Source organism: Heloderma suspectum, chromosome 5 (assembly GCF_057233095.1).
Source record: "Heloderma suspectum isolate Gila_16-S chromosome 5, 16-S_ref, whole genome shotgun sequence".
Lineage (NCBI taxonomy): Eukaryota > Metazoa > Chordata > Lepidosauria > Squamata > Helodermatidae > Heloderma > Heloderma suspectum.
In genome coordinates this window covers 86,272,764-86,298,159 of record NC_139462.1, presented here as the reverse complement: position 1 = coordinate 86,298,159, position 25,396 = coordinate 86,272,764, and the positions used below count along the sequence as shown (strand labels likewise).

General features: G+C 43.3%; 1 protein-coding gene across 4 annotated transcripts in view; it reads right to left on the bottom strand.

Annotated features, from left to right (window-relative positions):
- The window catches only part of STOX2 (storkhead box 2), a 206,985-nt gene that overhangs the window by 13,354 nt on the left and 168,235 nt on the right, over positions 1-25,396 (bottom strand). For all 4 annotated transcript variants that reach the window (XM_084856528.1, XM_084856529.1, XM_084856531.1 and 1 more), the window contains one exon: positions 6,153-8,415. In XM_084856528.1, coding sequence (XP_084712654.1) covers positions 6,153-8,415 — 2,263 coding nt within the window. The remainder of the gene's footprint in view (positions 1-6,152; positions 8,416-25,396) is intronic.

Below are 25,396 nucleotides of genomic sequence, written 5' to 3'. Positions count from 1 at the left end.
CAGATGGAAAAAATCTGTATGTGTACCAACAAGACTGGCAATAGGTTTGCTTATGATTTCCATAATTTCCTTCTGTTACCCTCCAATTCTTCTCATCTTTGACTGAATGCTTTCTGTGGATAGTAAATTTGCTTCAGTGTGCTGCTTGCATAATTAGATATCATTCATGCTTATGTTAAGAATAGCAGGTTGGCTCTTTTTAATTTTTCATCCTCTGCTCCTCCCTACTCCAATTCCACATTCACTGGCCATTTACATCTCATCTGAAGTTGTACTGTTCACTTTATGGTAAATCTTTTCCAAACAGCCAATTGCTCTTTTATGGTAAATCTTATGGTAAATCTTTATGGTAAATCTTTTCCAAACAACAAAATAAACCCATCAGAGAGATAGCAAAAACAGTGGGAGCGGCCAATACAATAGTTTGGAACATCCTGAAAAAGAAGGAATTAACTGGCAAGCTCAGCAACAGCAAAAGGTCTGGAAGACCACGGAAGACAACTAAAGTGGATGATCGCAGAATTCTGCTCATGGTGAAGAGGAACCCTTTCACAACATCTAGCCAGGGCAAGAACACTCTTGAGGAGGGAGGCATGTCACTGTCAACATCTAAAGTCAAGAGATGGCTTTATGAATGGAAATACAGAGGCTTCACAACAAGGTGCAAACCACTGGTAATGCTCAAGAACAGACAGGCCAGATTAGCCTTTGCCAGCAAACACCTAAAAAAGCCTGCCCAGTTCTGGAATAAGATTCTTTGGACCGATGAAACCAAGATTAACTTGTACCAGAATGATGGGAAGAGAAAAGTATGGAGAAGGAAACGAACAGCTCATGATCCAAAGCATACCACATCATGTGTCAAACATGGTGGAGGCAGTGTTATGGCACGGGCATGTATGGCTGCCAATGGAACCGGGTCACTGGTGTTTATTGATGACCTGACTGCTGATAAAAGCAGCAGGACGAATTCTGAAGTGTATAGGGCTATACTTTCTGCTCAGATTCAGCCGAATACTGCCAAACTGATAGGATGCCGCTTCATATTGCAGATGGATCATGACCCAAAACATACAGCAAAAGCTATCCCAGAGTTTCTCCAGGCAAAGAAGTGGGATGTTCTTCAATGGCCAAGTCAGTCACCTGATCTCAACCCAACAGAGCATGCTTTTCACTTACTGAAGACAAGACCGAAGGCAGAAAGACCCATAAACAAGCAGCAGCTGAAGGCAGCTGCAGTAAAGGCCTGGCAAAGCATCTCGAGGGAGGAAACTCAGCATTTGGTCATGTCCATGGGTTCCAGACTTCAGGCAATCATTGACTGCAAAGGATTTTCATCCAGGTATGAAAGGCGACCCTTAAGTTTGAAATGATGTTGGTTTGTTCCATTACTTATGAGCCACCAATGATGGGGGTGTGTGTGTATGCCACTGGCTGTACTTCCTGAATGGTTAGTGCCCCACTTTTGTCACACCCCTTGAATTACAGCTGAAAGTCCTGCCTTCGCTCCCACCTGGGTGTGTTTCCTTTCAACTTCAATGTGGTGGGGTACAGAGGCCAACTGCCAAAACAGTTATCCTTGCTCCAATATTTCTGGCCCTGACCGTATCACATTACCCATGAACAATAAAACAGAATGAATATGCCTGGCACACATCTCATAGAATATGTACAGAGGAAATATGGTGGTATGAACTACTGGCTGGAGCTCACAGCAGCAATGTAACTACTGTTGTTGAACAAGGATGCTGACTGAACCGTTAACACCAACTTGGATTGTTTTCCTGCAAATTATCTTTCTTTTATTATCTTCAGCACCACTTCAGGAGCTTGGATAATACTCCAAAGCAGCAACCACAGGAGTCGGCAAAAGATAACTTCAGAAATCAGAAAAGAGAAACAACACAGCAGCATCAATCTCGGATATTGGTGGGAAATAGGGAAGATACTCTCATTTCCCTCCAGTGGCCTAGATTCATTTTCTTCAACATCAGAAGAGATATTCTTGTCAGGGTAGGTGGGCTGAGGGAGGGTTCATGTCCTTCCAAATGGGAACTAATTACGACTCTATGTCTGCTGTTTGAGTGAATGCAATACAGTTTGTAATATACATACCTAGAAATTATATAAATAATAACAAATTAGACAAATATAATTTTAAGATACATATTCATCAACAGTATGCATGTTCTCTTTTTTTCTTTCCACCAAAATTAGATACCATTATAAACTTGTTATTATAACTGTAATCATACAAATATCTTTCGTCCAGTCTTTTTGTGGCAAGATCATTGAGCGGGTGGTGGCGATGCAGTTGAAGGCATACTTGGAAGAAGCCGATTATCTAGATCCATTTCAGTCGGGCTTCCGGCCTGGGCATGGGACAGAAATGGCCTTGGTCGCTTTGGTAGATGCTATGAGGAGGGCTTTGGATAGGGACGAATGCTCCTTCCTTGTTCTCCTCAATCTCTCAGCGGCTTTTGATACCGTTGACCACGGTATCCTCCTGGACCGCCTGGAGGGGCTGGGCATTGGAGACACCGTATTGCGGTGGTTCCAGTCCTTCCTCTCCAGCAGGTACCAGTAGCACTAGGAGAGGAGGTGTCGTACCCGTGGCCGCTCACGTGTGGGGTGCCACAGGGTTCCATCCTCTCCCCGATGCTATTTAACATCTATGTGAAGCCGCTGGGGGCTATCACAGGATGTTTGGGCTGCGGTGTCATCAATATGCGGATGACACACAGCTCTACCTCTCATTCAAATCTTCACCAGGGTTGGCTGTGGCATCCCTGTCTAAATGTCTGGAGACGGTGAGGCTTCCCTGTCAATTTCCTCTTTAGTGTGAAGCATGATTTGTTTTGCTGTGAAGTTCAAATCAGCAAAATAAGATTAGCATTTGTTCTCCAGTCAAGAATCAGAAACCTACTTCAATTCATGGGCCAGCACTAACCACAGTTTGGGGATTTATACGTTAGAGCAAATTATAGTTTATTTGTTTGTTTATTTGCTGCGGTTTGCACTAAAGAGGAAGCTGGTAAGTTGTGTATGGGAGGGGAGAATGGAAGAGGGAGTGGGGGAAAGCTGCAGTTTGTCCAGTCCATGCAGGATCATCTGAAGTAAGCCATAGTTATTACAACTGGAATACCCTCTCTATACATATATTGGGAAAGTGTGTGAGAAGGGAAATCCACCCCCCTACTAATCAGAAAATGCTGATGAAAGGCCATTTAAAGGGCAGAAACTAATCTGCACTGATATTTTGAAAACTTGTCCTAAACTTCCCTGAGCTAGTGAAGAATAAGGCAAATCAAGCAGGGAGTATGACGAGAGGAATGAAAAGGGTTCAGTTTGAGGTAGAGAGTGGGTGAGAGACTGAGAGAATGAGAAAGATTGTAAGAGAGGTTAGATTACAAATCCTTCAAAAAGGAAACAAGATCTGCCTCTTACATTCATAAGAATATGAATAGCATGAAACTGACATAAAGAGGCCCTCTCTGAGGCAGCCAAATAGAATCCCTTCTCCACGTATATACTGGGAAAGGCACCCATCATTTCCTCAGTCATTATGTGAAATACCGTAAGAGGCAGGCAGGTTGCTTGACAGAGACAATTAAGTTTACAAAACTACCTGCACTAATCCAGTTATTTGTCTGGCCTCCAAAAGCTCCAAGCCCAGAAGAAGAGAGGCCAATTTGAAAAATAACAACATCGTTCTGTGGGAGCTGACCAGAAAACAAAGGCAACAGCAAGTTTTATAGAAACTCAGAGACACTAGTAATCCTTGGCACAGAAACCTAGCTTTCCAGGTACAGGTGTCCTGAGTAACAGCAAAATGCAGCTGTCAGGAAAGCAGGACGTCTTCCCAGATCCAAATACCACTCAGATCAAGCTAACAATGCCACTTTATACATGGCAAATTTCTCCCAGAGATGTCTGTGAAGGAAAAATGTCACATGTTTCCACAGTCTGATCACCAAATCTGAGTATTTCTACCAGTTCAGATTTTGCTTAAGGTTAAGGAAGAGTGTAGTTGGAACCTGGATCTGTTATCGTGTTCTTCCCTTTCATCCTGCTCTCTGACCTCAGAAGATACAACTTCAGTTTAGCTACCGTTAGAGAACAGAGATATTCTTCTCAATGGGCCTGTTCATATGACATGGCGGCTGACTGTGGCTTAATTCACCTGAGGGGGCTGTTGTGTTGCGTTCCTGCAGCTGCCATTGTTGCATGGTGCCCATGGGCACCCAGTTTGCCATGTTGTGTGCTTAGACAACCCTCAAATAACCCTAAAACAAGCCATGGGTTCTTTGAGGATTGTGTAACCCTCAAACAACCCCTGCTGCCTGGGTTCACATGATATGACAAGCCACGGCAAGCCAGGCGTCATGCAAAAATGGTGCCTGTGGGCCCCACGGCACAACACAACAGCCCCTGCAGGTAAATTAAACCACGGCGGGCTGTTGTGTCATGTGAACCAGGTCAATGAGTTGTACCGCCATTATCGTTGGTCTCTCTGTAAGGTTATCGGTTTGTCTTAAGAGACGTAATAAAAATATCCCACCTTGAATGGTCTGCTTTTAGAGCAAGGGCCATAAAGACAGGCTGGATGGGCAAGTATGAGCCAATGGTAGTGTTACAAGGTCTACAGTTTCTGATACATGGCCTGCCTTGATGACAGCTGCTACTATTGCCTTGTTTGTCTGCAGCTCAGCTATCTACCGTTGCTGTGGTTGCCTACTCTGACAGCACTGTAGTCAAGCAAACTGCTGTGCAGGACACTGGGAAAGAGACAGCCCTGCTTGTGGCATCTCTGAATGCCTCTTCTCCTCTGTGCTGCTTCTCTTCCTACTGGTCCTTTTCTAGGAGTGGACTGACACAGCACAGCCAGCCCTGCATCTATGCCAGTCCTGGCCCAACTATGTTCACCTCCAGCAAAAATGAGTGGGCACTTGGAGCACTTCACAAAAAAGTAGCAGAAAGCTTAACTCTGCATTGCTACCAAGGGCTGGCAAAAACATTTTCAGATGACACGTGAAGAAAGATAGGGCAAAAGACAATCATGGTTTGTTAGTCTTTAGAACCCATTATTTTTTGTATATTTCTATTTGTCAGAGAGGCCTGAAAGAGTCATTGATTTGTATTTCCCAGGCAAATAAGTACAGTGCAGAGAAATCTGAAGCACAATTGGGGATGTGTATGTAGGGAAGTTCATAAAAACTGCAGAATTCCTCTGCAGGATGTTGCAAAATCCAATTTCAAGAATCTCAGCTTTCATTTAAAAAACAAACGATTTTCTAGCTTTGGGGGTTGCAAAGATATACTTGACAGTGTGTGAGCAATGCCTGGTGAAATCACAGAAACTGGAAGAATTGCTGAATAGGTTTGCAAGAGTCAGGAGCAAAGGGCTTCGATGTTCTACATAGCTCCTTGTCTCTGCCTACAACCACACAGCAGAATAAATCCCCTCCCCCAATAATCTTTTAACTTTTTTCAGCCTGGGATTTATCCGTAAGTGAACACACACCATGGGAAAACCTTTGGACATTTAGGAAGATTTTCTTTGTTACTTTGGTCTTAATGACAAACAATACCAAAATCATTCCATAAGTGTGCAAAGATTGCCATGGTTTACTGTTCATTACAAGCAAAGAGTGACTTCATAGCAACCCAAGAGTTTTAACAACAGGCTGACTCTACTGTGTAATGGGATTCCATGCCTGCATGCATGGGCCTCAGATATACAGTCCATACCGGCAGGCATTTTGCCACACATCTGCACTTAAGGGAAAGTAATAATCCTCCTTATCACATGGCAACATGATAAAGATGACCAAGCTACCCAGAGCAAGGGAGTTCATCCTGAAGTAGTTTGGTTGACTATATGGGCTGAAAGGCTGCTAATCTACTGCTGACCTAGCCATCCTCTGAAATAGCTGTGATTAACCCCAAATAATGTCTGCTGGCTGCCTAATTTGGGATAAATAACAAGTCAACCAACATAAAGACTGCCTTAAACTGCAGGGAAAGACGGCCATAAAAGCCTATAAATGAATAATAGTACAGCCAAACAATACTTAATGCGCATTAATACATATGATATGATAATGTAAAAACAAAATATTATAGGCGATCAATTCATTTTAAGGTCCTACCGTGGAGAATTGAACCCACTATCAACGGTGATGCTGCTGCTGTCCATGCTGTCCAGTCTCGCTGAATGCGTGGCTCTCTGGTTGTTGCCGTTTTCAGTTTCCTTTGGAGTGAGGAGAGTGAGATTCTTCTCAAACTTCCTTTGCAGGTCTCTTTCTTTTTCCCGCTCAAGAAGCCACTGCATAGTGCCCACATCATCCCGATTCTTCTCTTCTTCAGCATTCTTATTTGTCCCTTCCTCAGAGTCATCATCATCAGATACATTGTAATAATCAAAGGATGCTTCTTGGTTTCCAGCTGTCTCTTGCTGTCTCTGTGAAACAGGCATGACTTGCGTAACTGAAGTTACCATCACTTGTTCGAGTTTGTCACATCTGCTTGGCAATGTGTCAGAAGCTGTCTTTTGATGCGGTTTTAATAGCGGCACACCAGGCTTGTGAAAACTGTTAACAGATAGGGTACTGTGGAGAGGTTTAAAAAGTGTGTCTTTGCTAAATATTTCTTTCCTCTTATCAAGGCTACTAGATTCCGTGTTGTGATGTTGAACCAGTCGGCCATTTGCAATCACTTCAGGGGTTTGGCTACTAGCAATTGGCCCACTGCTGCTGCTTGGCCCTTTAGGCGACTCCTCTTTGTGCACCCCAGGTTCTCTGGCCATGTGCTGTGACTGTCTTTCTGAGGGAGACACTTTTTTAATACTATCCGTCAAAGTCATTGTGTCATGGTCGTCTTTATTTTTTCCCAAAGGTGAAGGAGCAGTAAGTACAGTTTCGCTGGAAGTGTTACACTGAAAATAATCATCAATGGCTGATTTTGTTGTACAGGAGTTGAGCTCATTATAAGCTGGTAAATTCTCTGCTGGCTTGGTTTGTTCCAATAGGCTACAGGAAGTGGGGGTTTCTGGAGTTTTTTCAGGTTTAACTATCTCTTTGTAGTTTGCAGATGACATCAGAGCCCTTTGATGACTGAGTGATTGTGAAGGCCTTAAGGTGTTATCATCAATGTACGTTTGGCTGGTTGTTTGGTCATCTTGGCTGCATGCTTCAGCTATGTCTTCAGGTGTACCTAAAGGACCAGCACCCAGAGGTCCTTTTGAGTTATCCATTGATCGAGACCGCTCCTTGGCTTTATTAGACCTCTCATTTCTTGATCTTCGGTCCTGCGTATGGCTGTGGCTTCGATGGACCTTAGAATGGGAGCTTCCCCTTGAAGGTTCCGGAAAAGGCATCTCAGTTCTCCTTTTGGCGAGTTCACCAGATACATCCCATTCAGGTGTCATAGGAAAGTGAGATTCAAGAACATTAGGGCTGCTGTGCATGATAAAATTGTCCCTTTTGTGTTCTATTATGAAGCAGCCTTCCCGTGGAGACCTTGTGAGGGGATCATAGAAATCATACTCTCTTTCACCTGGGATGTCCAAATGGGAAGCCTCTGAAGGATCTCCTTTAGAGACCCGAGTTTTGCTGTGTGACCGAGATTTTCCGTGAGACTTCCTATGACTCCTGCTCTTTTTGCTTCTCCCACTATGGTGAGCTGAAGATCCAGCCTTGCTTCTTTGAGCTTTTTCTTCTTCAAGTTTCTTCATTAGTGCAGTGTGCCTCATGACATTTTCTACAGTCAAATCTGGGTTAATACGCCTAATAATCTCCATCTCTACCTCCCTAGGTATTGTGGTGGGGGTATCTTCATCCCTCAAAGGCCATTCTTCAGGAGGAAACTGGGCAGAAAAATTAGCCAGCTGTTTTGTCTTATCCTTTTTGAAACTCAGTCGAAACAATTTTAGCCCAAATTTTTTAGACTGTTTTTCTCCATCTTTAGGCTTTGTAAGTGTCTCTGTTTTGTAAGAAAAATTTACAGTACTTTTACTTTTTTCAGTGGGTGGCACCTGGCACAGAGAAGGGGGGCAATAGGAGTCCTTGCAGTCTTTTGCTGATTTCCTCTGTAGAGTGGAGGCATGCATACTGTGCAAGTCTTCTCTGCAACAATGGCAAGAGTCGCAGTGGTTTTTGGGTAACGTTCGGTCTCTGACACAGCCGGAGGTGGAAGGAGTTATAGTTCCTTGCTGTGGAGAGGTACACTGAGACCTGTCAGGTATCCTCTCATCCAGATGGTACCATTTACTGTTAGTTCTTATAAGGGATGGTGTTATAAAATAAGTCTGTGGGGTCACAATGAAGTAGCCATCTGGAGTTGGGTATATTTTCCTCTCTCGTACAAGCATATTTAAGGTATGACGAAGGATTTCGGGACTTGGAGTTGGAACACCTGAAAACAAACAATGAAATGTATTCATGAGATGCATTTTATCATGGAAAAATCAGTTTTCTTTTTAAGCCCCTCCCCAAAATATCCAGATTATGGACATGATCCTGAAAATAAGAGTGTCCTGAGCAAGTAAAACTTGGTCAAGCAGCGCAGTCCAGCTTTCACCAACTTGGCACCCTCTAAATGTGTTTGGACTGCAACTCCAATAATTCACAGACAGCACAGCCAATGTGGAAATAATGGAAGCTGCAGTTCAACACATCTGGAAGGCACCAGGTTTGGGAAAGATGCTCTGCTGTTTTTGTTTTTAACTGATCTCTTCCACCTCTAGCCTCTAACTTATTACCTATAAAGGCAAAGGACTAGTGGAATGTGAAGAACTCTATTTATTCCTAAAGTGGTGGTAAACCTTAAGGTTCAACATCATACCTCTACACCAAGCTCCAAACTGAAAATCCTGAGAAAATATTGCATGTAAATATTTATATCCTAATTAGCTGAATTATTTCTTAGAACACAAAAGCAAGGTAGCAAAGGGCACAATTCTGCTGTTTGGGAAAATATCTAGGTCAACATTTCCTTGATAAATCTCCATTATATCTTAAACTATGATCTTAAGAAGAGTGAAACCCAACATAGACTTGGGGGAAAGGGTTATTTCCATGTCAGGCTAAAGTCAGATTGTACCCAATTTTTCTATGCAGACATGCAGTACACTGATAGTTCTGGATGACTTTCATCTTTTCAAAATCAATAGATTTTGATTTTGAATTAAGGTTAAAGTCAGGTAAAATCCACAAATTTCAAGACCAGTTGGAAAATGGAACAGGTTGACTAGAGAGACTGTGGAGGTTTTATGCAAAAGCTGGACAAATAATATATCTTTAAAGAGGTTGCTTTGGTATGAAGATGACAAGCAAGTTATCTTTAAGACTGTTCTTTTCCACAGCATCAGGACTGCTTTGATATACAACCAGATAGTGTTTTGATATACAACTGTGCAGCTACAATATGAGATGCTGCACAAATTGAACTTCTCCATACTATTATAGGCATGGACCAACTTTTTAAAGCAACCCAACAGATCCTGCATATTCTATTAGTACTAAGCAAGATACTACTGAACTAACAGGTAAATTAATGGAAACTTCCACCACAACTAAAAATAGTTATACAACAAATCAAGCTTGTTTCACCTGCCTTCCTAGTAAATGTGTTGCAGCCGTCATACACATAATGCAGACTTTCAGATCATTTTCCTGTTTGTGATTGAAAAAGTAGAAGAAAAAGTGACTAATAAAGTGGAACAATTTACCATAAAATGTGTGAGGCTATGCTAGATTTTTAATGTCATTTTAATGTCATCATACAATTATGAAAAAATTCAACTATTTGAAAAAAAGCTTGAATTGTATCACATTAGTTAAATTTCACCTCTAGACATATTAATTTTCCTATGACAAAACTGGTAATATGATACAAATATAGAAATATGATTCAAATACAGAAATAAAAGTTTTACACAGTCTCTCTTACACACAATTACTCAGTTCACACATCATGGTGGCAAATCATGGTTACTTAACCTACGATTCACAGAGACACACGTCACCTGCGAGCCTCCATGTTTTCTCTAAGCAACCTCCATGGCTTGTTGTTGGATTAACCACTGGTTAGTTTAGCCCCCCTAAACAATCCATCAGTCTGGGTTCACACATCGTGCTTACAACCTCTGACTGTGCTGATTGGAGGTTGCGTATGGAAAACGGAAGCAGCTTATGCCACTATTATGTGCAAACTGGCCCAATGAAAAAGAGAAACTGAAATTATATCTATATGCAAGTTGTGAAGGTTTAAAGCCTACAGAGACAAAGGGAAAAAAGGTCAGGCTTAGAGGCCTGGAGTTTTCTTTTGGGAGGGGGTAACCCTGAGAGGGATAGTTTCATTTCTCCACTTAAGTTTCATTTCTTCAGGTTTGAAGCAGTACTTTTGGTTTTGAGGGAGGGGAGTATATAAAGAGAGAGAGAGAAAGAGAGAGAGAGAGAGAGAGCACCACCAAGGGCAGAGACAGCCGGAGCCTGAAGTGAGAGCAGAGCCTGAAGAGTGAGCAGGAAGAAGCAGCCTAGAAAAGTCTAAAGACAGCTAGGGTAAAGGAACTTGCATTTTGCAACTTTTATTTCATTTTAATGCCTTTTAATTTTATTTTCTTTTAATGCCTTTTGTATCACTCAGCTCTATTGTATAAATACCTTCAGTTGTGATTTGCTGGCTTTAAATTTACCAGTAAATTGTTGTGGTTAAACCCTGTGTCTGGTGTGTCAATCACCCCACATCTACAGCCTAAACCCCACGTTATTGGGAGAGGATTAAAAGAAGGGAATTGGACGCTTAAGAAGGCAAGAGATCCTTAAGGAGTTGCTCAGGGAGTCCAGGTCATAAGTAGAACCTTGACTCAAGTACCGTGGAAAAAAAAGTTTACAGAATGAAATAAAGCAGACAATGTCTAATATAGAAGGAAAATGCATACAGCTTTCAAATTATTTTCTTTTTCAAAATTAGTGATGGGCAAGCTAATCTTGGCTCATCTCATAATTAGCTCTGTTTTTCTAAGCTCTCTCAAAGAACTTTCCAAAAAAGCTTGGGGGGTTTCCATGTGTTCTCCAACCAAGTTTGGGAACACCACATCCAGGGGAGTTAGATCTCAGCCCTCCCCCAAATCCCTTCCCTAAAACAAGTGGGGAGAGAGTTCCCAATGCCTCTGAACTTAATCCACTAAGCAGAGAGACACTGGGTACTTTATTTCCCAGACTCCCATGAAGCAATGGATGCTCCATAGGAGCATCTAGGTCTGGTTTAAAGAGGAAGCCTCTTCCACTGCTGAAGCATTCCACAGTAGCCTGTCCTGCTGCTGCCCCTCCCTTCTTCACAAAGGTAAGTTTTGGGAAAGGGAGCATTGCTACCAAGGAGGGTTGCTTCATGGCAGGAAACGCTTATCCCAGGGCACACCATTATAAACCAAATGCGAATTTCAGGGGGGTTTTGGTTCAACCTATACAGTTTTATTGTTTTCTGAAATGGATGCATTCATTTTTGGACCCAGTTCCAAAATTCAGCCCCAACACTATTCAAAATGGAAGAACTCTGGTGGCGGTCATCCAATGCAAATACACTGTGCTATGTTCCAGAGAAACAACAGGAACAGCTTCTCCAGGCACCATGAATTTCACTTGTGGAACTCATTGTCACAGAGTGCTGTGATTGCTCATTCTCCTGAGAGATGATTGGTGGTTGAAAAAAGTGCTCAGGATCCATCCAATTCAGTTTGGAGGGCAACTGGTTTAGGCAGCCTTTCCCAACCTGATGCCCTCCAGATGTTTTAGACAACAGCTCCTATCACCCCTGACCATGTTGGGTGGGGATAATGGGAGTTCGAGACCAACAACTGGAGAACACCAGTTTGGGGAAAGAATGAACAATGCACTAAGAAGAATGTAATTAGCTTGTGAGTTGTGACAACAAAGTTGTGCCCCCTTTTCTTTTTCCCTAACTATAACCACCTGCTAACAGAAGCATCTGAAAAAAGAAAATAAAAACTGGCACAGTTGCTGACTGAGAAGGGTGGGAGGAACACAGAGAAGGATCTAGCAAGGTGAGCACAGACACAGCAGCAGCCTCTCTTACCAGTATGCCAAAGGAAGAGAAAGGTAACAGGTTCTGGTCCTGCTACCTAAATAAAATTAGTGCAATGACTTGGCATAGCAGTCACTAATTTTGCATGCAGATATATGCCTAAAGAAGTAAGGAATCTTCCTCTATCATCTTCCTGGGGTTTTCATGCCAATGTTTCTATACCAGTCCCTCAAATTAGATATGCTCATGGATGAAATATTTTATTTGGAGGAAAAACAGGAAGACAGATAGAAATATACATACACATGGAGATGGGGAAAGAGGGGAGGAAATGTTAGCTCTCTCCTTCACTTTAACTAAATGCCCCTTCATATACTATGGGATGGTTCACACTATCATTATAGCCCACCGTGGCTTATTTAATCCATTGTGGGTTGCAGCATGTACCAGCAGCCATGATTTGTCATGACGTCTGAAACTAGGCAGCAGGGGTTGTTTGAAGGTAAACAGCCCTCAAATAACCCATGGTCATTTGTGGGGTTATTTGAAGGTTGTTTAACCCTCAAACAACCCTTGCTGTCCAGGTTTGGACAACACGACAAACCATGGCAACTCCCCACTGGGGATTGACTAATCAAAATGGCCACCAGCATGTGCTGCAACCCTTAAATAAGCCACCGTGGGCTGCAGTGATCGTGAGGACTTGGCCTTTGTGTTAGAAAGCCAAGGCTCCCTGGTATGCATATCCCAAACAATTGTATGGACTGGCTCCCTCCCACACTACATATTCTTAATGCTTCCACTCCATGACAACTCATTTAATATTAACTCCCTTGCCTACTCTTCCATGACTTTCTGAATTTTCAATCAACATTTCTTCTCTTTTCTCTTCAAGATCACCTTCAAACAAAGCTTTAGATCCACAGTTAATCATCCTCTAGCTGTCCTATTCTAGATTCAACTAGAATCTTTTGTTGTTCAGTCGTTCAGTCGTGTCCAACTCTTCGAAAGCTCTCCTTGATGCAGAGTATGGATTTGGGGAATATAAATGTATCTCAATGCCAGTACCTAATACCAAAGAGAGTAATTTTGCTTGTCTTTATTTGAAATAGTTTTCTTATAGTTTTAAGCCTATAGTTTTGTCATTAACAAAAATGTTAATGTTTTGTCATTAACAAAACTATAGGACTTTTTCCTGTCTATATATGCACAGGATTGCGTTCTTAAATAAATTAGATTTCAACCTTAAATAGTCCAGCAAATTAAAAGCTAAATGCCAATTTTTTAAAAAAGTGATCTTGTATGTCTGAAGATTTCTCTTAAAAACTACCAAAATGATCAACTGAGGGCCATAATCTATCATATTCAATTATATCAATTTCACAGTTGCAGAAAGACAGAACAAAGCCTAAATGCCATATTAAAGATCATACAAAATTCACACTACAACTGGGACTAGCAATCAGATTGGATAAACTTCCCTTAGAAGACATTTGTATTCCAACTTCATCTTCAAAAACCTACGTCATTCCTACATTTCCCCCATAAATTCTTCCAATAATAAGAAAACAGAACTTATACAAGCTGGAATTTAAAATACTGCTCAGCAGCAGTGTTGTTATTTAAGACTGTGCTTTAATAATTCAAAAGCAAAATCTGTCTGGACACTGAATCATCAGACATGTACATTTTCTGCATCTCAAGAGAGTGTACTGTACCCTCCACTGAACTTCCAGACAGACGATTATGTCTTGTTTATTGCTCACAAAGAACGCTAACCTAAGGTGAACCCAGTTAAATGTAAGACACATTTCAAACTGCTATGTATAAACTGGAAACAATTTAGAAAGAAAATGTATAGAAATCCTACTTTTTGAGAAACGTTACTATGAAGCACGGCAGCGGTCAGAAAATGATTTCTTCACTTCTCAAAACAGCAACATTAATACTTATATTGCATTTCAGTTTTTTACCGTGCTTAGATATTACTATACAGTATATTAATTTTGTATACTATATTGCCAGTCTAAATAGCCAAATGTGCCTATTCGCCTTCCAGAATAAATACACCTTTTGTTCCCGTGTGTATATTCTAACAAGTGGTGCCACCTCTACAAAGGCCCTTTGGAATTATTGGCACTTTCCTGCCTGGTGTTTCTGGTGGATGGCTGGTTCACTATGTAATAGGATTTCTAATATGCCATTAGAAAGCCTAGCCGACAGTAGGAATAAATGGTAAATTCTCCAGTGTAGAGATGTGGACAGTGGGTTTCCACATGGATCTGTTTTGGGACAAATGCTTTTCAACTTCTTCATAAATGATCTGGAATTAGGAGTGAGCAGTGAAGTGGCCAAGTTTGCCGATGACACCAAATTATTTAGGGTGGTGAAAACAAAAAGGGATTGTGAGGAGCAACAAAAGGATCTCACCCAACTGGGAGAAGGGGCATCTAAGGGAACAATCCTATCGGGATAGGCAGCCACTTCTGAACTCGTAAGCTATCCAATGCAGGGTGGGTGAAGCGCAGAGAGGATCTTCTCCTCCACGCTCTGGCCACACTACATTTGCGGCTAGATGGCCGATTTCGGCCCTCTAGCTGTGGGACTTCTGCATGCGGGGCAGAAGCCAGATGATGCATAGGAAGCGTTGTACTGGCACTTCCACACTCCCTGCCCCCAGGAACGCCCCCTTTTGCCCAGCTACACGCTGCTCTTCCAAGTGGGAGCCTGGGGACGATCTATGCTGCCTATGAGGGGGCGGGCAGACGTTTTTCCGGGAAACGACCTTGGAGCACGGGCTCTGAGGTCGGATCCCGAAAACTGAACAATCCTATGGCCGTCTAGCTGCTGTCCAGCAGCCATAGGATTGCACTCTAAATGGCAACTGTGGTTCAATGTAAGTGAAGCGATGCACGTTGTGGCAAAAAATCCCAACTTCAAGTATAACCTGATGGGATCTGAGCTAGTGGTGACTGACCAAGAAAGAGATCTTGGGGTTGTGGTGGACAGCTCAATGAAAATATTGACCCAGCTGCTGTAAAAAAGGCAAACTCCATGTTAGGCATAATTAGGAATGGAACTGAGAATAAAACTGCCAATATCAAACCTCCCTTATCTAAATCTATGATGAATACTGTGAAAAGTTCTGGTCGCTGTACCTAAAAAAAAAAGATGTCGTGGAGCTGGGAAAAGTGAAGAAAAGGGCAACTAAAATGATCAACGGCTGGAGCAATTCCCCTATGAGGAAAGGTTACAATAACTGGGATTGCTTAGCTTGGAAAAAAGGTGAGTAAGGGGAGACGTGATAGAGGTGTATAAAATTACGCATGATGTGGAGAATGTGGATAGGCAGACATTTTTCTCCCTCTCTCATAATACTAGAACCTGGGGTCATCCCATGAAACTGATTGGTGGGAGATTTTGGACAGATAAAAGGAAGGACTTCTTCACATAGCACATGGTCAAACTATGGAATTCGCTACCACAAGGAGTAGTGATGGGCACCGATCTGGATGGCTTTAAAAGGGCTTTAGACAAATTCCTGGAGAAGGTTATCAACAGCTACTAGTCCTGATGCAGCTATGCTACCTCCAGTATCAGAGGCAGTGAGACTTTGTACACCAGTTGCTGGGGAACATGGGTGGGATGGTGCTGTTACACTCATGTCCTGCTTGTGGGTTCCTGGCCGACAGCTGGTTGGCCACTGTGTGAACAGAATGCTGGACTAGATGGACCCTTGGTCTGATCAAGCATAGCTGTTCTTTCCCTGGCTTGGGTTCAGTTGAGTATTATTCTATCCATCTTCAAAAAAATATTAGACATCACTTTACAATACTGAACATTAAACAATTTCTTTTCTTAACAAGGACATAGATATTCCTAAAAAGGAACTGGACTTAGTTGTTTAATGTACATCATTATATGTGCTAGCTAAGAGACTGATAAGGGATTTTATGCTCTCTTTTTCCCATTTTCTTTTTACAGAGCTCAGTATATTTTCTGTTTTGCTGAATATACTATAGTTTTATTTAACTATTTATTTGCTTCTGGGCTGTTCAAAGCTCTTGCCACCATTAAGCCTCAAGCCAACTGCTTCAAAGTTCAAACACATTATTCCTGTTATGTTACTGAAGGAGGGCGGGCGGCAGGGGGTTGGAGAGAAGCAGTAGTTTGGATGGCTGTATTAAATAACAAAATGTGTATAGACCTACATCATTTTTACTGATTCCCAGGAATCTATAGCTATCTTGGAGCAAGAAAAGACTTGGGTAATTGTGCTGCCTGAGCATTCTCCCTATGAAACCGGATGCTCTGTAGCAAGTAGCAAATTAAGTAGCAAGCAGGGCACTTAGCACAACAGGAGCCAGCTTGAATCCATTTATCTTGTGTTTGGTTTCCCTGTCAGCCATTAACTAAAACACTGATGCTAACATAATTAGAAAAGAGCTTCATGAAGTAAGGAAATGTTCCTCACCCCACCCACAGCCCTTGTTTCCTTCTCAAAGACACTTGTCTTATTTATCTAGCAAGTGGCCTCCATGTGTTCTGTGGTGTTATCTATTTCACAGGCAGGGAAGTAAGTCTTACATAGACCTATTTGAATAAGCCTTACGTTGGCTATTTCTTCATGAAGTCCATCCCTCTAACTTTAAGAAGTCTGGGTGTCCATATGACCCAAAATTTGAGAGCAACTTCTGGAGAATAGTCAGTAAATGCTAGCTTCATGTAGCACAGTAGTATACAGTCAGGGCCAGAAATATTGGAACAAAGATAACTGTTTTGGCAGTTGGCCTCTGTACACCACCACATTGAAGTTGAGAGAAAACACACTCAGATGGGAGCGAAGGCAGGACTTGCAGCTGTAATTCAAGGGGTTTGACAAAAGTGGGGCACTAACCATTCAGGAAGGACAGCCAGTGGCATACACACACACCCATCGTTGGTGGCTCATAAGTAATGGAACGAATGGCTGACAAGCAGCTGCATGGCCAGGTGTGGCCTGTTTCCTGGGTTCCCCATGACCAATCAAGCAGATAAAAGGCCTGGAGGTGGTTCTGAGTGTTACATTTGCATTTGGTAGCTGTTCACTGGAACTCCCAACATGAGGTCCAAAGAGGTCCTTCCTGAAATGGTTAGTGCCCCACTTTTGTCAAGCCCCTTGAATTACAGCTGAAAGTCCTGACTTCGCTCCCATCTGGGTGTGTTTCCTTTCAACTTCAATGTGGTGGTGTACAGAGGCCAACTGCCAAAACAGTTATCCTTGTTCCGATATTTCTGGCCCTGACTGTATAAGCTGTACTTTGTCTTTTGAGAGTCTGCAATTTAAAGATCATGTGGATTTATCCCTGGAGTACCTGGATCCATGATCCCCTTCATGGATCACTGCCTTGTTGTGGCGAAGGGGCTTGCGTAACTCAGTGAAGCCATAAGCTATGCCGTGCAGGGCCACCCAAGACGGACAGGTCATGGCAGAGAGTTCTGACAAAATGTGGTCCACTGGAGAAGGAAATGGCAACCCACTCCAGTATTCTTGCCAAGAAAACCCCATGGAATGTATCACAAGGCTAAAAGATATGACGCCGGAAGATGAGCCCCTCAGGTCAGAAGGTGTCCAATATGCTACTGGGGAAGAGCAGAGGGTATTTCCAAGTAGCGCCAGAAAGAGTGAAGCGGCTGGGCCAAACCCGAAAGGACACTCAGCTGTGGATGTGTCTGGTGGTGAAAAGAAAATCCGATGCTGTAAAGAACAATATTGTTTAGGAACCTGGAATGTCAGATCAATGAATCAAGGTAAGCTGGAGGTGGTCAAACATGAGATGGCAAGATTGAACATCGACATCTTGGGAATCAGCGAACTAAAATGGACAGGCATGGGCGAATTTAATTCAGGTGACCATCATATCTACTATTGTGGGCAAGAATCCCTTAGAAGAAATGGAGTAGCATTCATAGTCAACAAAAGGGTGGGAAAAGCAGTACTGGGGTACAATCTTAAAAATGATAGAATGATCTCAGTACGAATCTAAGGCAAACCATTCAACATCACAGTAATTCAAGTCTATGCCCCAACCACTGAGGCCGAAGAAGCTGAGGTTGATCGGTTCTATGAAGACCTACAACACCTTCTAGAACTAACACCAAAAAAAGATGTCCTCTTCATCATAGGGGATTGGAATGCTAAAGTAGGAAATCAAGAAATCACCGGGATAACAGGCAGGCATGGCCTTGGTGTACAAAATGAAGCAGGACAAAAGCTAATAGAGTTTTGCCAAGAGAACACGCTGATCATAGCAAACACTCTTTTCCAACAGCACAAGAGGCGACTCTACACATGGACGTCACCAGATGGTCAATATCGAAATCAGATTGATTATGTCCTTTGCAGCCAAAGATGGAGAAGCTCCATACAGTCAGTAAAAACAAGACCTGGAGCTGACTGTGGCTCAGATCATGAGCTCCTTCTTGCAAAATTTCGTCTTAAATTGAAGAACGTCGGGAAAACCACTAAATCGTTCAGGTATGACCTAAATCATATCCCTGATGAATATACAGTGGAGGTGAGGAATAGATTTCAGGGATTAGACCTGATAGACAGAGTGCCTGAGGAACTATGGATGGAGGTCCGTAACATTGTTCAGGAGGCAGCAACGAAATCCATCCCAAAGAAAAAGAAATGCAAGAAAGCAAAGTGGCTGTCTGATGAGGCTTTACAAGTAGCTCACGAAAGAAGGGAAGCGAAAAGCAAGGGAGAAAGGGGAAGATATACCCAACTGAACGCAGAGTTCCAGAGAATAGCAAGGAGAGACAAGAAGGCCTTCTTAAATGAACAATGCAAAGAAATCGAGGAAAACAACAGAATGGGAAAGACTAGAGATCTCTTCAAGAAAATTGGAGATCTCAAGGGAACATTTTGTGCAAAGACGGGCATGATAAAGGACAAAGAAGGCAGGGACCTAACAGAAGCAGATGAGATTAAGAAGAGGTGGCAAGAATACACAGAAGAACTATACAGGAAAGATCTGAATGTCCCTGATAGCCATGATAGTGTGGTCATTGAACTTGAGCTGGACATCCTAGAGAGTGAAGTCAAGTGGGCCTTAGGAAGCATTGGTAACAACAAAGCTAGCGGAGATGACAGTATTCCAGCCGAACTATTTAAAATCCTAAAAGATGATGCTGTTAAAGTGCTGCATTCAATATGTCAGCAAATCTGGAACACTCAACAGTGGCCACAAGACTGGAAAAGGTCAGTTTACATTCCAATTCCAAAGAAGGGCAACGCCAAAGAGTGTTCAAACTACCGCACAATTGCGCTCATTTCACATGCCAGCAAGGTGATGCTCAAAATCCTACAAGCTAGGCTTCAGCAGTACGCGAACCGAGAACTACCAGAAGTACAAGCTGGGTTTAGAAGAGGCAGAGGAACTAGAGATCAAATCGCCAACATTCGCTGCATCATGGAGAAAGCAAGAGAACTCCAGAAAAACGTCTATTTCTGCTTCATTGACTACGCTAAAGCCTTTGATTGTGTGGATCACAACAAACTGTGGCAAATTCTTAAAGTGATGGGAGTACCAGACCACCTTACCTGTCTCCTGAGAAACCTGTACGAGGGTCAAGAAGCAACAGTAAGAACCAGACATGGAACAACCGAGTGGTTCAAAATTGGGAAAGGAGTACGACAAGGCTGCATATTGTCACCCTGCTTATTTAACTTATATGCAGAGTACATCATGAGAAATGCCGGGTTGGATGAATCAGAGGTCGGAATTAAGATTGCTGGGAGAATTATCAACAACCTCCGATATGCAGACGATACCACCCTAATGGCAGAAAGCGAAGAGGATCTCAAGAGCCTCTTGTTGAGGGTGAAAGAGGAGAGTGCAAAAGCTGGTTTGAAACTCAACATTAAAAAAACGAAGATCATGGCATCTGGCCCCATCACTTCCTGGCATATAGAAGGGGAAGAAATGGAAGCAGTGACAGATTTTACTTTCTTGGGCTCCAAGATCACCGCAGACGGTGACTGTAGCCATGAAATTAAAAGACGCTTGCTCCTGGGGAGGAAAGCTGTGGCCAACCTAGACAGCATAGTAAGAAGCAGAGACATCACCTTGCCGACAAAGGTCCGTCTAATCAAAGCTATGGTTTTCCCAGTAGTAATGTATGGCTGTGAGAGCTGGACTATAAGGAAGGCTGAGCGCCGAAGAATTGATGCTTTCGAACTGTGGTGCTGGAGAAGACTCTTACGAGTCCCCTGGACTGCAAGGAGGTCCAATCAGTCCATCCTAAAGGAAATCAACCCTGAGTGCTCATTGGAAGGACAGATAATGAAGCTGAAGCTCCAATATTTTGGCCACCTAATGCGAAGAGAAAACTCCCTGGAAAAGACCCTGATGCTGGGAAAGACTGAAGGCAAAAGGAGAAGGGGACGGCAGAGGATGAGATGGCTAGATAGCATCACGGATGCAATGAATATGAACTTGAGCACGCTCCGGGAGAGAGCGCAGGACAGGAAGGCCTGGCGTGCTATGGTCCATGGGGTCACGAAGAGTCGGACACGACTGAACGACTGAACAACAACAACAACAACAACCTGGATAAGGGTGTGGCCATCCCAGAATACTTTGAGGTACTTTGCTTTGTAACAAGGTGATCTTTCAATCAACAAACTTTCTTTGGTTTTGGCTTTTATTCAGGTGGGTGTATTGTGTCTCAGCAGATGTTTTAAGTACAGAATAAAGGGATTACATGTCCCACAATTCAATGGCTGGGTTTGCATGATTGCGGGGGTAGAAGAAGCCATCGCGGTTTCTCCCCCCGCCTCTGCGCACAACTGGCATTTGCATAATTACCGGGAATTCAGTGGGGGTTGCCATGTTGTCTGAACCTGGTGCGCATCGCAGTGGGGGTGACTTTGTACCCACCCCACAACCCCTACTGCACATCGTGGATTCTAGGGTGGGTACAAACCTACTCCCACTGTGCGCCAGGTTCGGACAACATGGCAGCCCCCACTGCATCCTGGGTAATTATGCAAATGCTGGTTGCACCCACAACATGTGCGAGAATGAGGAGAAATCCATGATAGCTTCTTTTATCCCTGTGATTGTCCGAACCCAGTCAATGGATCAATGTCAGGCATCAAGGTGGCTTAGGCATAGTCAGGAATGTTCAAATCTGTCCCAGAGGAGTTCTCAGTGAGATAAGTGTGTTGGATTACCAGAACAGTGTTTCGACCTGTAACACATAATAAATGGATACTTCTCAATTACATTGAATGTATCAGAAAGCATATATGCCAAAACAAAAATGTCCATATATGCCAGTAACTGGTATGAACTTACAAAAATTACAGACAGCTTTTGGTACCTTAGGGAACCCCCCCCCCCAAAGTTTAATGCTACACTTATTACAACTTATCTTATGTGAGCAAGATTTTGAGTTCCCTAGAATTCTTCTTCAGGTGGGATGTTAAAAAAAAGAACAAAAGCTGGGATGAGAGGTGCAGGAGAGAGAATGTCCTGGTTCACATGTCATGCCAATTCCTGGGTTGTTTAATCCAGGAACTGCCAGCGGTGTGTGGGAGCAAGCATGCTCTAACGGTCGGGAAGCTTTTCTTGATGTCCAGCCGGAATCTGGCTTCCTGTAACTTGAGCCCATTATTCCGTGCCCTGCACTCTGGGATGATCGAAAAGAGAACCTGGCCTTCTTCTCTGTGACAACCTTTCAAGTACTTGAAGAGTGCTATCATATCTCCCCGCAGTCTTCTCTTCTCAAGGCTAAACATACCCAGTTCTTTCAGTGTCTCCTCACAGGGATTTGTTTCCAGTCCCCTGATCATCTTTGTTGCCCTCCTCTGAACCCTCTCCATCTGAAGAATGTCTGCATTCTTCTTAAAGTGTGGTGTCCAGAACCACAGTACTCAAGATGGGGCCTAACCAGTGGTGAGTAGAGGGGAACTAGTACTTCCCAGGATTCGGAAGCTATACTTCTGTTAATGCAGCCCAATGCAGCATCTGCCTTTTTTGCAGCCATATCACATTGTTGGCTCATACTCAGCTTGTGATCTACAACATTTCCAAGATCCTTCTTGCTTGTAGTATTGTTGAGCCAAGTATTCTTCATCTTGTAACTGTGCATTTGGTTTCTTTTTCCTAGGTGCAGAACTTGGCATTTATCCCTATTAAATTTCATTCTGATGTTTTCAGCCCAGCACTCCAGCTTCTCAAGTTCACTCTGAATTTTCTCGTCCAGGGTATTAGCTATCCCGCCCAATTTTGTGTCATCTGCAAATTTGATCAGCATTCCCTGCACCTCCTCCTCCAAGTAATTAATGAAAATGTTGAAGAGCACTGGGCCCAGGACTGAGCTTTGTGGTACCCCGCTCATTACCTCTCCCCAGTTTGAGAAGTTACCAGGGAGAATGTGACCTTGTTGATTCTCCTTGATCTCTTGGCAGCTTTCGATACCATCGACCATGGTATCCTTCTCGGGCGATTGAGTTGGGAGTGGGAGACTCTGCATTGCATTGATTTCGCTTCTACTTGGATGGTCAGCTCCAGAAGGTGGTACTTGGGGGATATTGCTTGGCCCCATGGACTCTCCAGTATGGAGTTTCGCAGGGGTGGGTTTTGTCCCCCATGTTATTCAACATCTACATGAAACCACTGAGTGTGGTCATCCAGAGTTTTGGAATGTGCTATCATCAGTATGCTGATGACACACAGCTGTATTTCTCCTTTTCATCTTCTTCAGGTAAGGCTGTGGAAATGCTAAATCAGTGCCTGGCTGCGACAATGGACTGGATGAGGGCTAATAAACTGAAACTTAATCCAGACAAGACTGAGATGCTGTTAGTGGGTGGTTCTGCTGACCAGATGGAGGGTGCGCAACCTGTTCTGGATGGGGTTGTACTCCCCTTGAAGGAGCAGGTTTGTAGCTTGGGGGTCCTGCTGGAGCCATCTTTGTCACTTGAGTCTCAAGTAACCTCAGTGGCATGGAGTGCCTTCTACCAACTTCAGTTGGTGGCCCAACTATGCCCATATCTGGACAGGGATAGCCTGGCTTCAGTTGTCTATGCTCTCGGAACCTCCAAGTTAGATTACTGCAATGCACTCTATGTGGGGCTGCCTTTGAAGTCAGTCCGGAAGCTGCAGCTTGTGCAAAATGCAGCAGCCAGACTGATAACGGGGACAGAAGGTCTGAACATATAAGACCGATTCTGACCCGCTTGCATTGGCTGCCTATATGCTTCCAAGCCCAATTCAAAGGGCTGGTTTTGACATATAAAGCCCTTCATTGCTTGGGACCACAGTACCTGACAGAACGCCTCTCACGGCATGAACCAACCTGTACGCTACGCTTTGCATCTAAGGCCCTCCTCCATGACCCTCCTCTGAGGGAGGCTTGGAGGGCGGCAAAAAGGGAGAGGGCCTTTTCGGTGGTTGCTCCCCATTTATGGAATACTCTTTCTGAGGAGCCCCACCTGGCACCAACATTGTCATCTTTTCAGCGCCAGGTTTATTTATTTATTTATTTATTTCATTTCATTTCTATACTGCCCAATAGCCGAAGCTCTCTGGGCAGTTCACAAAAATTAAATCCAAGCAACACACAATAAAACAATTTAAAATATACAGAACATTAAAACCACAATATAACAATACAACCACAATAAAACCTAGCAGCAGTGCAGGAGTTTAAAATACAGATTTAAAACAGCAAAGGTAAAAATTTAGAAAGCGAAAATGCTAAAATGCCTGGGAAAATAAAAAGGTCTTCACCTGGCGCTGAAAGGAATACAATGTAGGCGCCAGGCGAACCTCACTAGGGAGCTCATTCCAGAGCCGGGGTGCCACAGCAGAAAAAGCCCTCCTCCTAGTAGCCACCCGCCTCACTTCCTTTGGCAGGGGCTCACGGAGAAGGGCCGCTGATGATGATCTTAAGGTCCGGGCAGGCACATATGGGAGGAGGCGATCCTTCAGGTAACCTGGCCCCAAGCCGTTAATGGCTTTGAATGTTAACACCAGCACTTTGAATCGGGCCCGGAAATGGACTGGCAGCCAGTGCAGCTGAAAAAGTACTGGCGTAATATGAGCTTGCAGGCCAGTCCCTGTTAACAATCTTACTGCCCTATTTTGGACCAGCTGAAGTTTCCGGACCGTTTTCAAAGGCAGCCCCACATATAACGCATTGCAGTAATCCAGATGAGAAGTTATCAGAGCATGGATAACTGTAGCTAGGCTATCTCTGTCCAGATAAGGGCGTAGTTGGTATACCAGCCTAAGCTGATAAAAAGTGCTCCGTGCCACTGAGTTCACCTGTGCCTCAAGTGACAGTTCTGGATTCAAAAGGGTTAAAACTGCTCTCTTCTCTCAGGCATTTGGCAGCATATGATGAGTCTCTTGATTGTCTCTGGCTGATTGTTTTTAATATATGCTGTTGTATGTGTCATTACGTGAATGGTGTTTATATTTTATATAATGTATTATAATGGTTTTTAATTTCTGTGAACCGCCCAGAGAACTTCAGCTATGGGGTGGTATAGAAATATAATAAATGAAATGAAATGTTAAGCACTCTTTGAGTTTGATTCTGTAGCCAACTGTGGATCCACCTGATAGTTGTTTAATCTAGTTTGCTAATCAGGATATCATAGGCACTTTGTCGAAAGCTTTGCTGAAGTCCAGATATATTATGTCCACGGCATTCCCACAGTCCACAAGGGAGGTTACCTGATCAAAAAATGAGATCAGATTAGTCTTGCAGGATTTGTTCGTGACAAATCCATGTTGGCTTTGAGTAGCGGGCTCTCCCACACTGGAAGTATTCAAGATGAAGCTGGTCAGCCACTTGTCAGGGACTTGGATTCCTGCATTGAGCAGGGGGTGGACTCGATGGTTTTATAGGCCACTTCCAACCCTACTATTCTATGATTCTACGATAATCACTGCATTGTTTTCAAGGTGCTTACAGACTGATTGCTTTATAAACTGCTCCAGAATTTTCCCAGGGATTGATGTCAGACTGACTGGTCTGTAGTTCCCAGGTTCCTCCTTTTCGCCTTTTTTGAAGATAGAGACAACATTAGCCCTCCTCCAGTCATCTGGCACTTCATCCGCCCTCCATGATTTCTCAAAGAGAATACACAGTGGTTCTGAGAGTTCTGCCAGTTCCTTTATTACTCTAGGATGCAGTTCATCTGGCCCTGGAGATTTGAACTCATTCAAAGTAATTAGGTGTTCCTTGACCATATGCCTATCGATCTCAAGCTGCAATCCTGCCCCTTCAGCCTGTACTTCGCCTTTGCCGTGTGTGTGTGTGTGTGTGTGTGTGTGTGTGTGAGAGA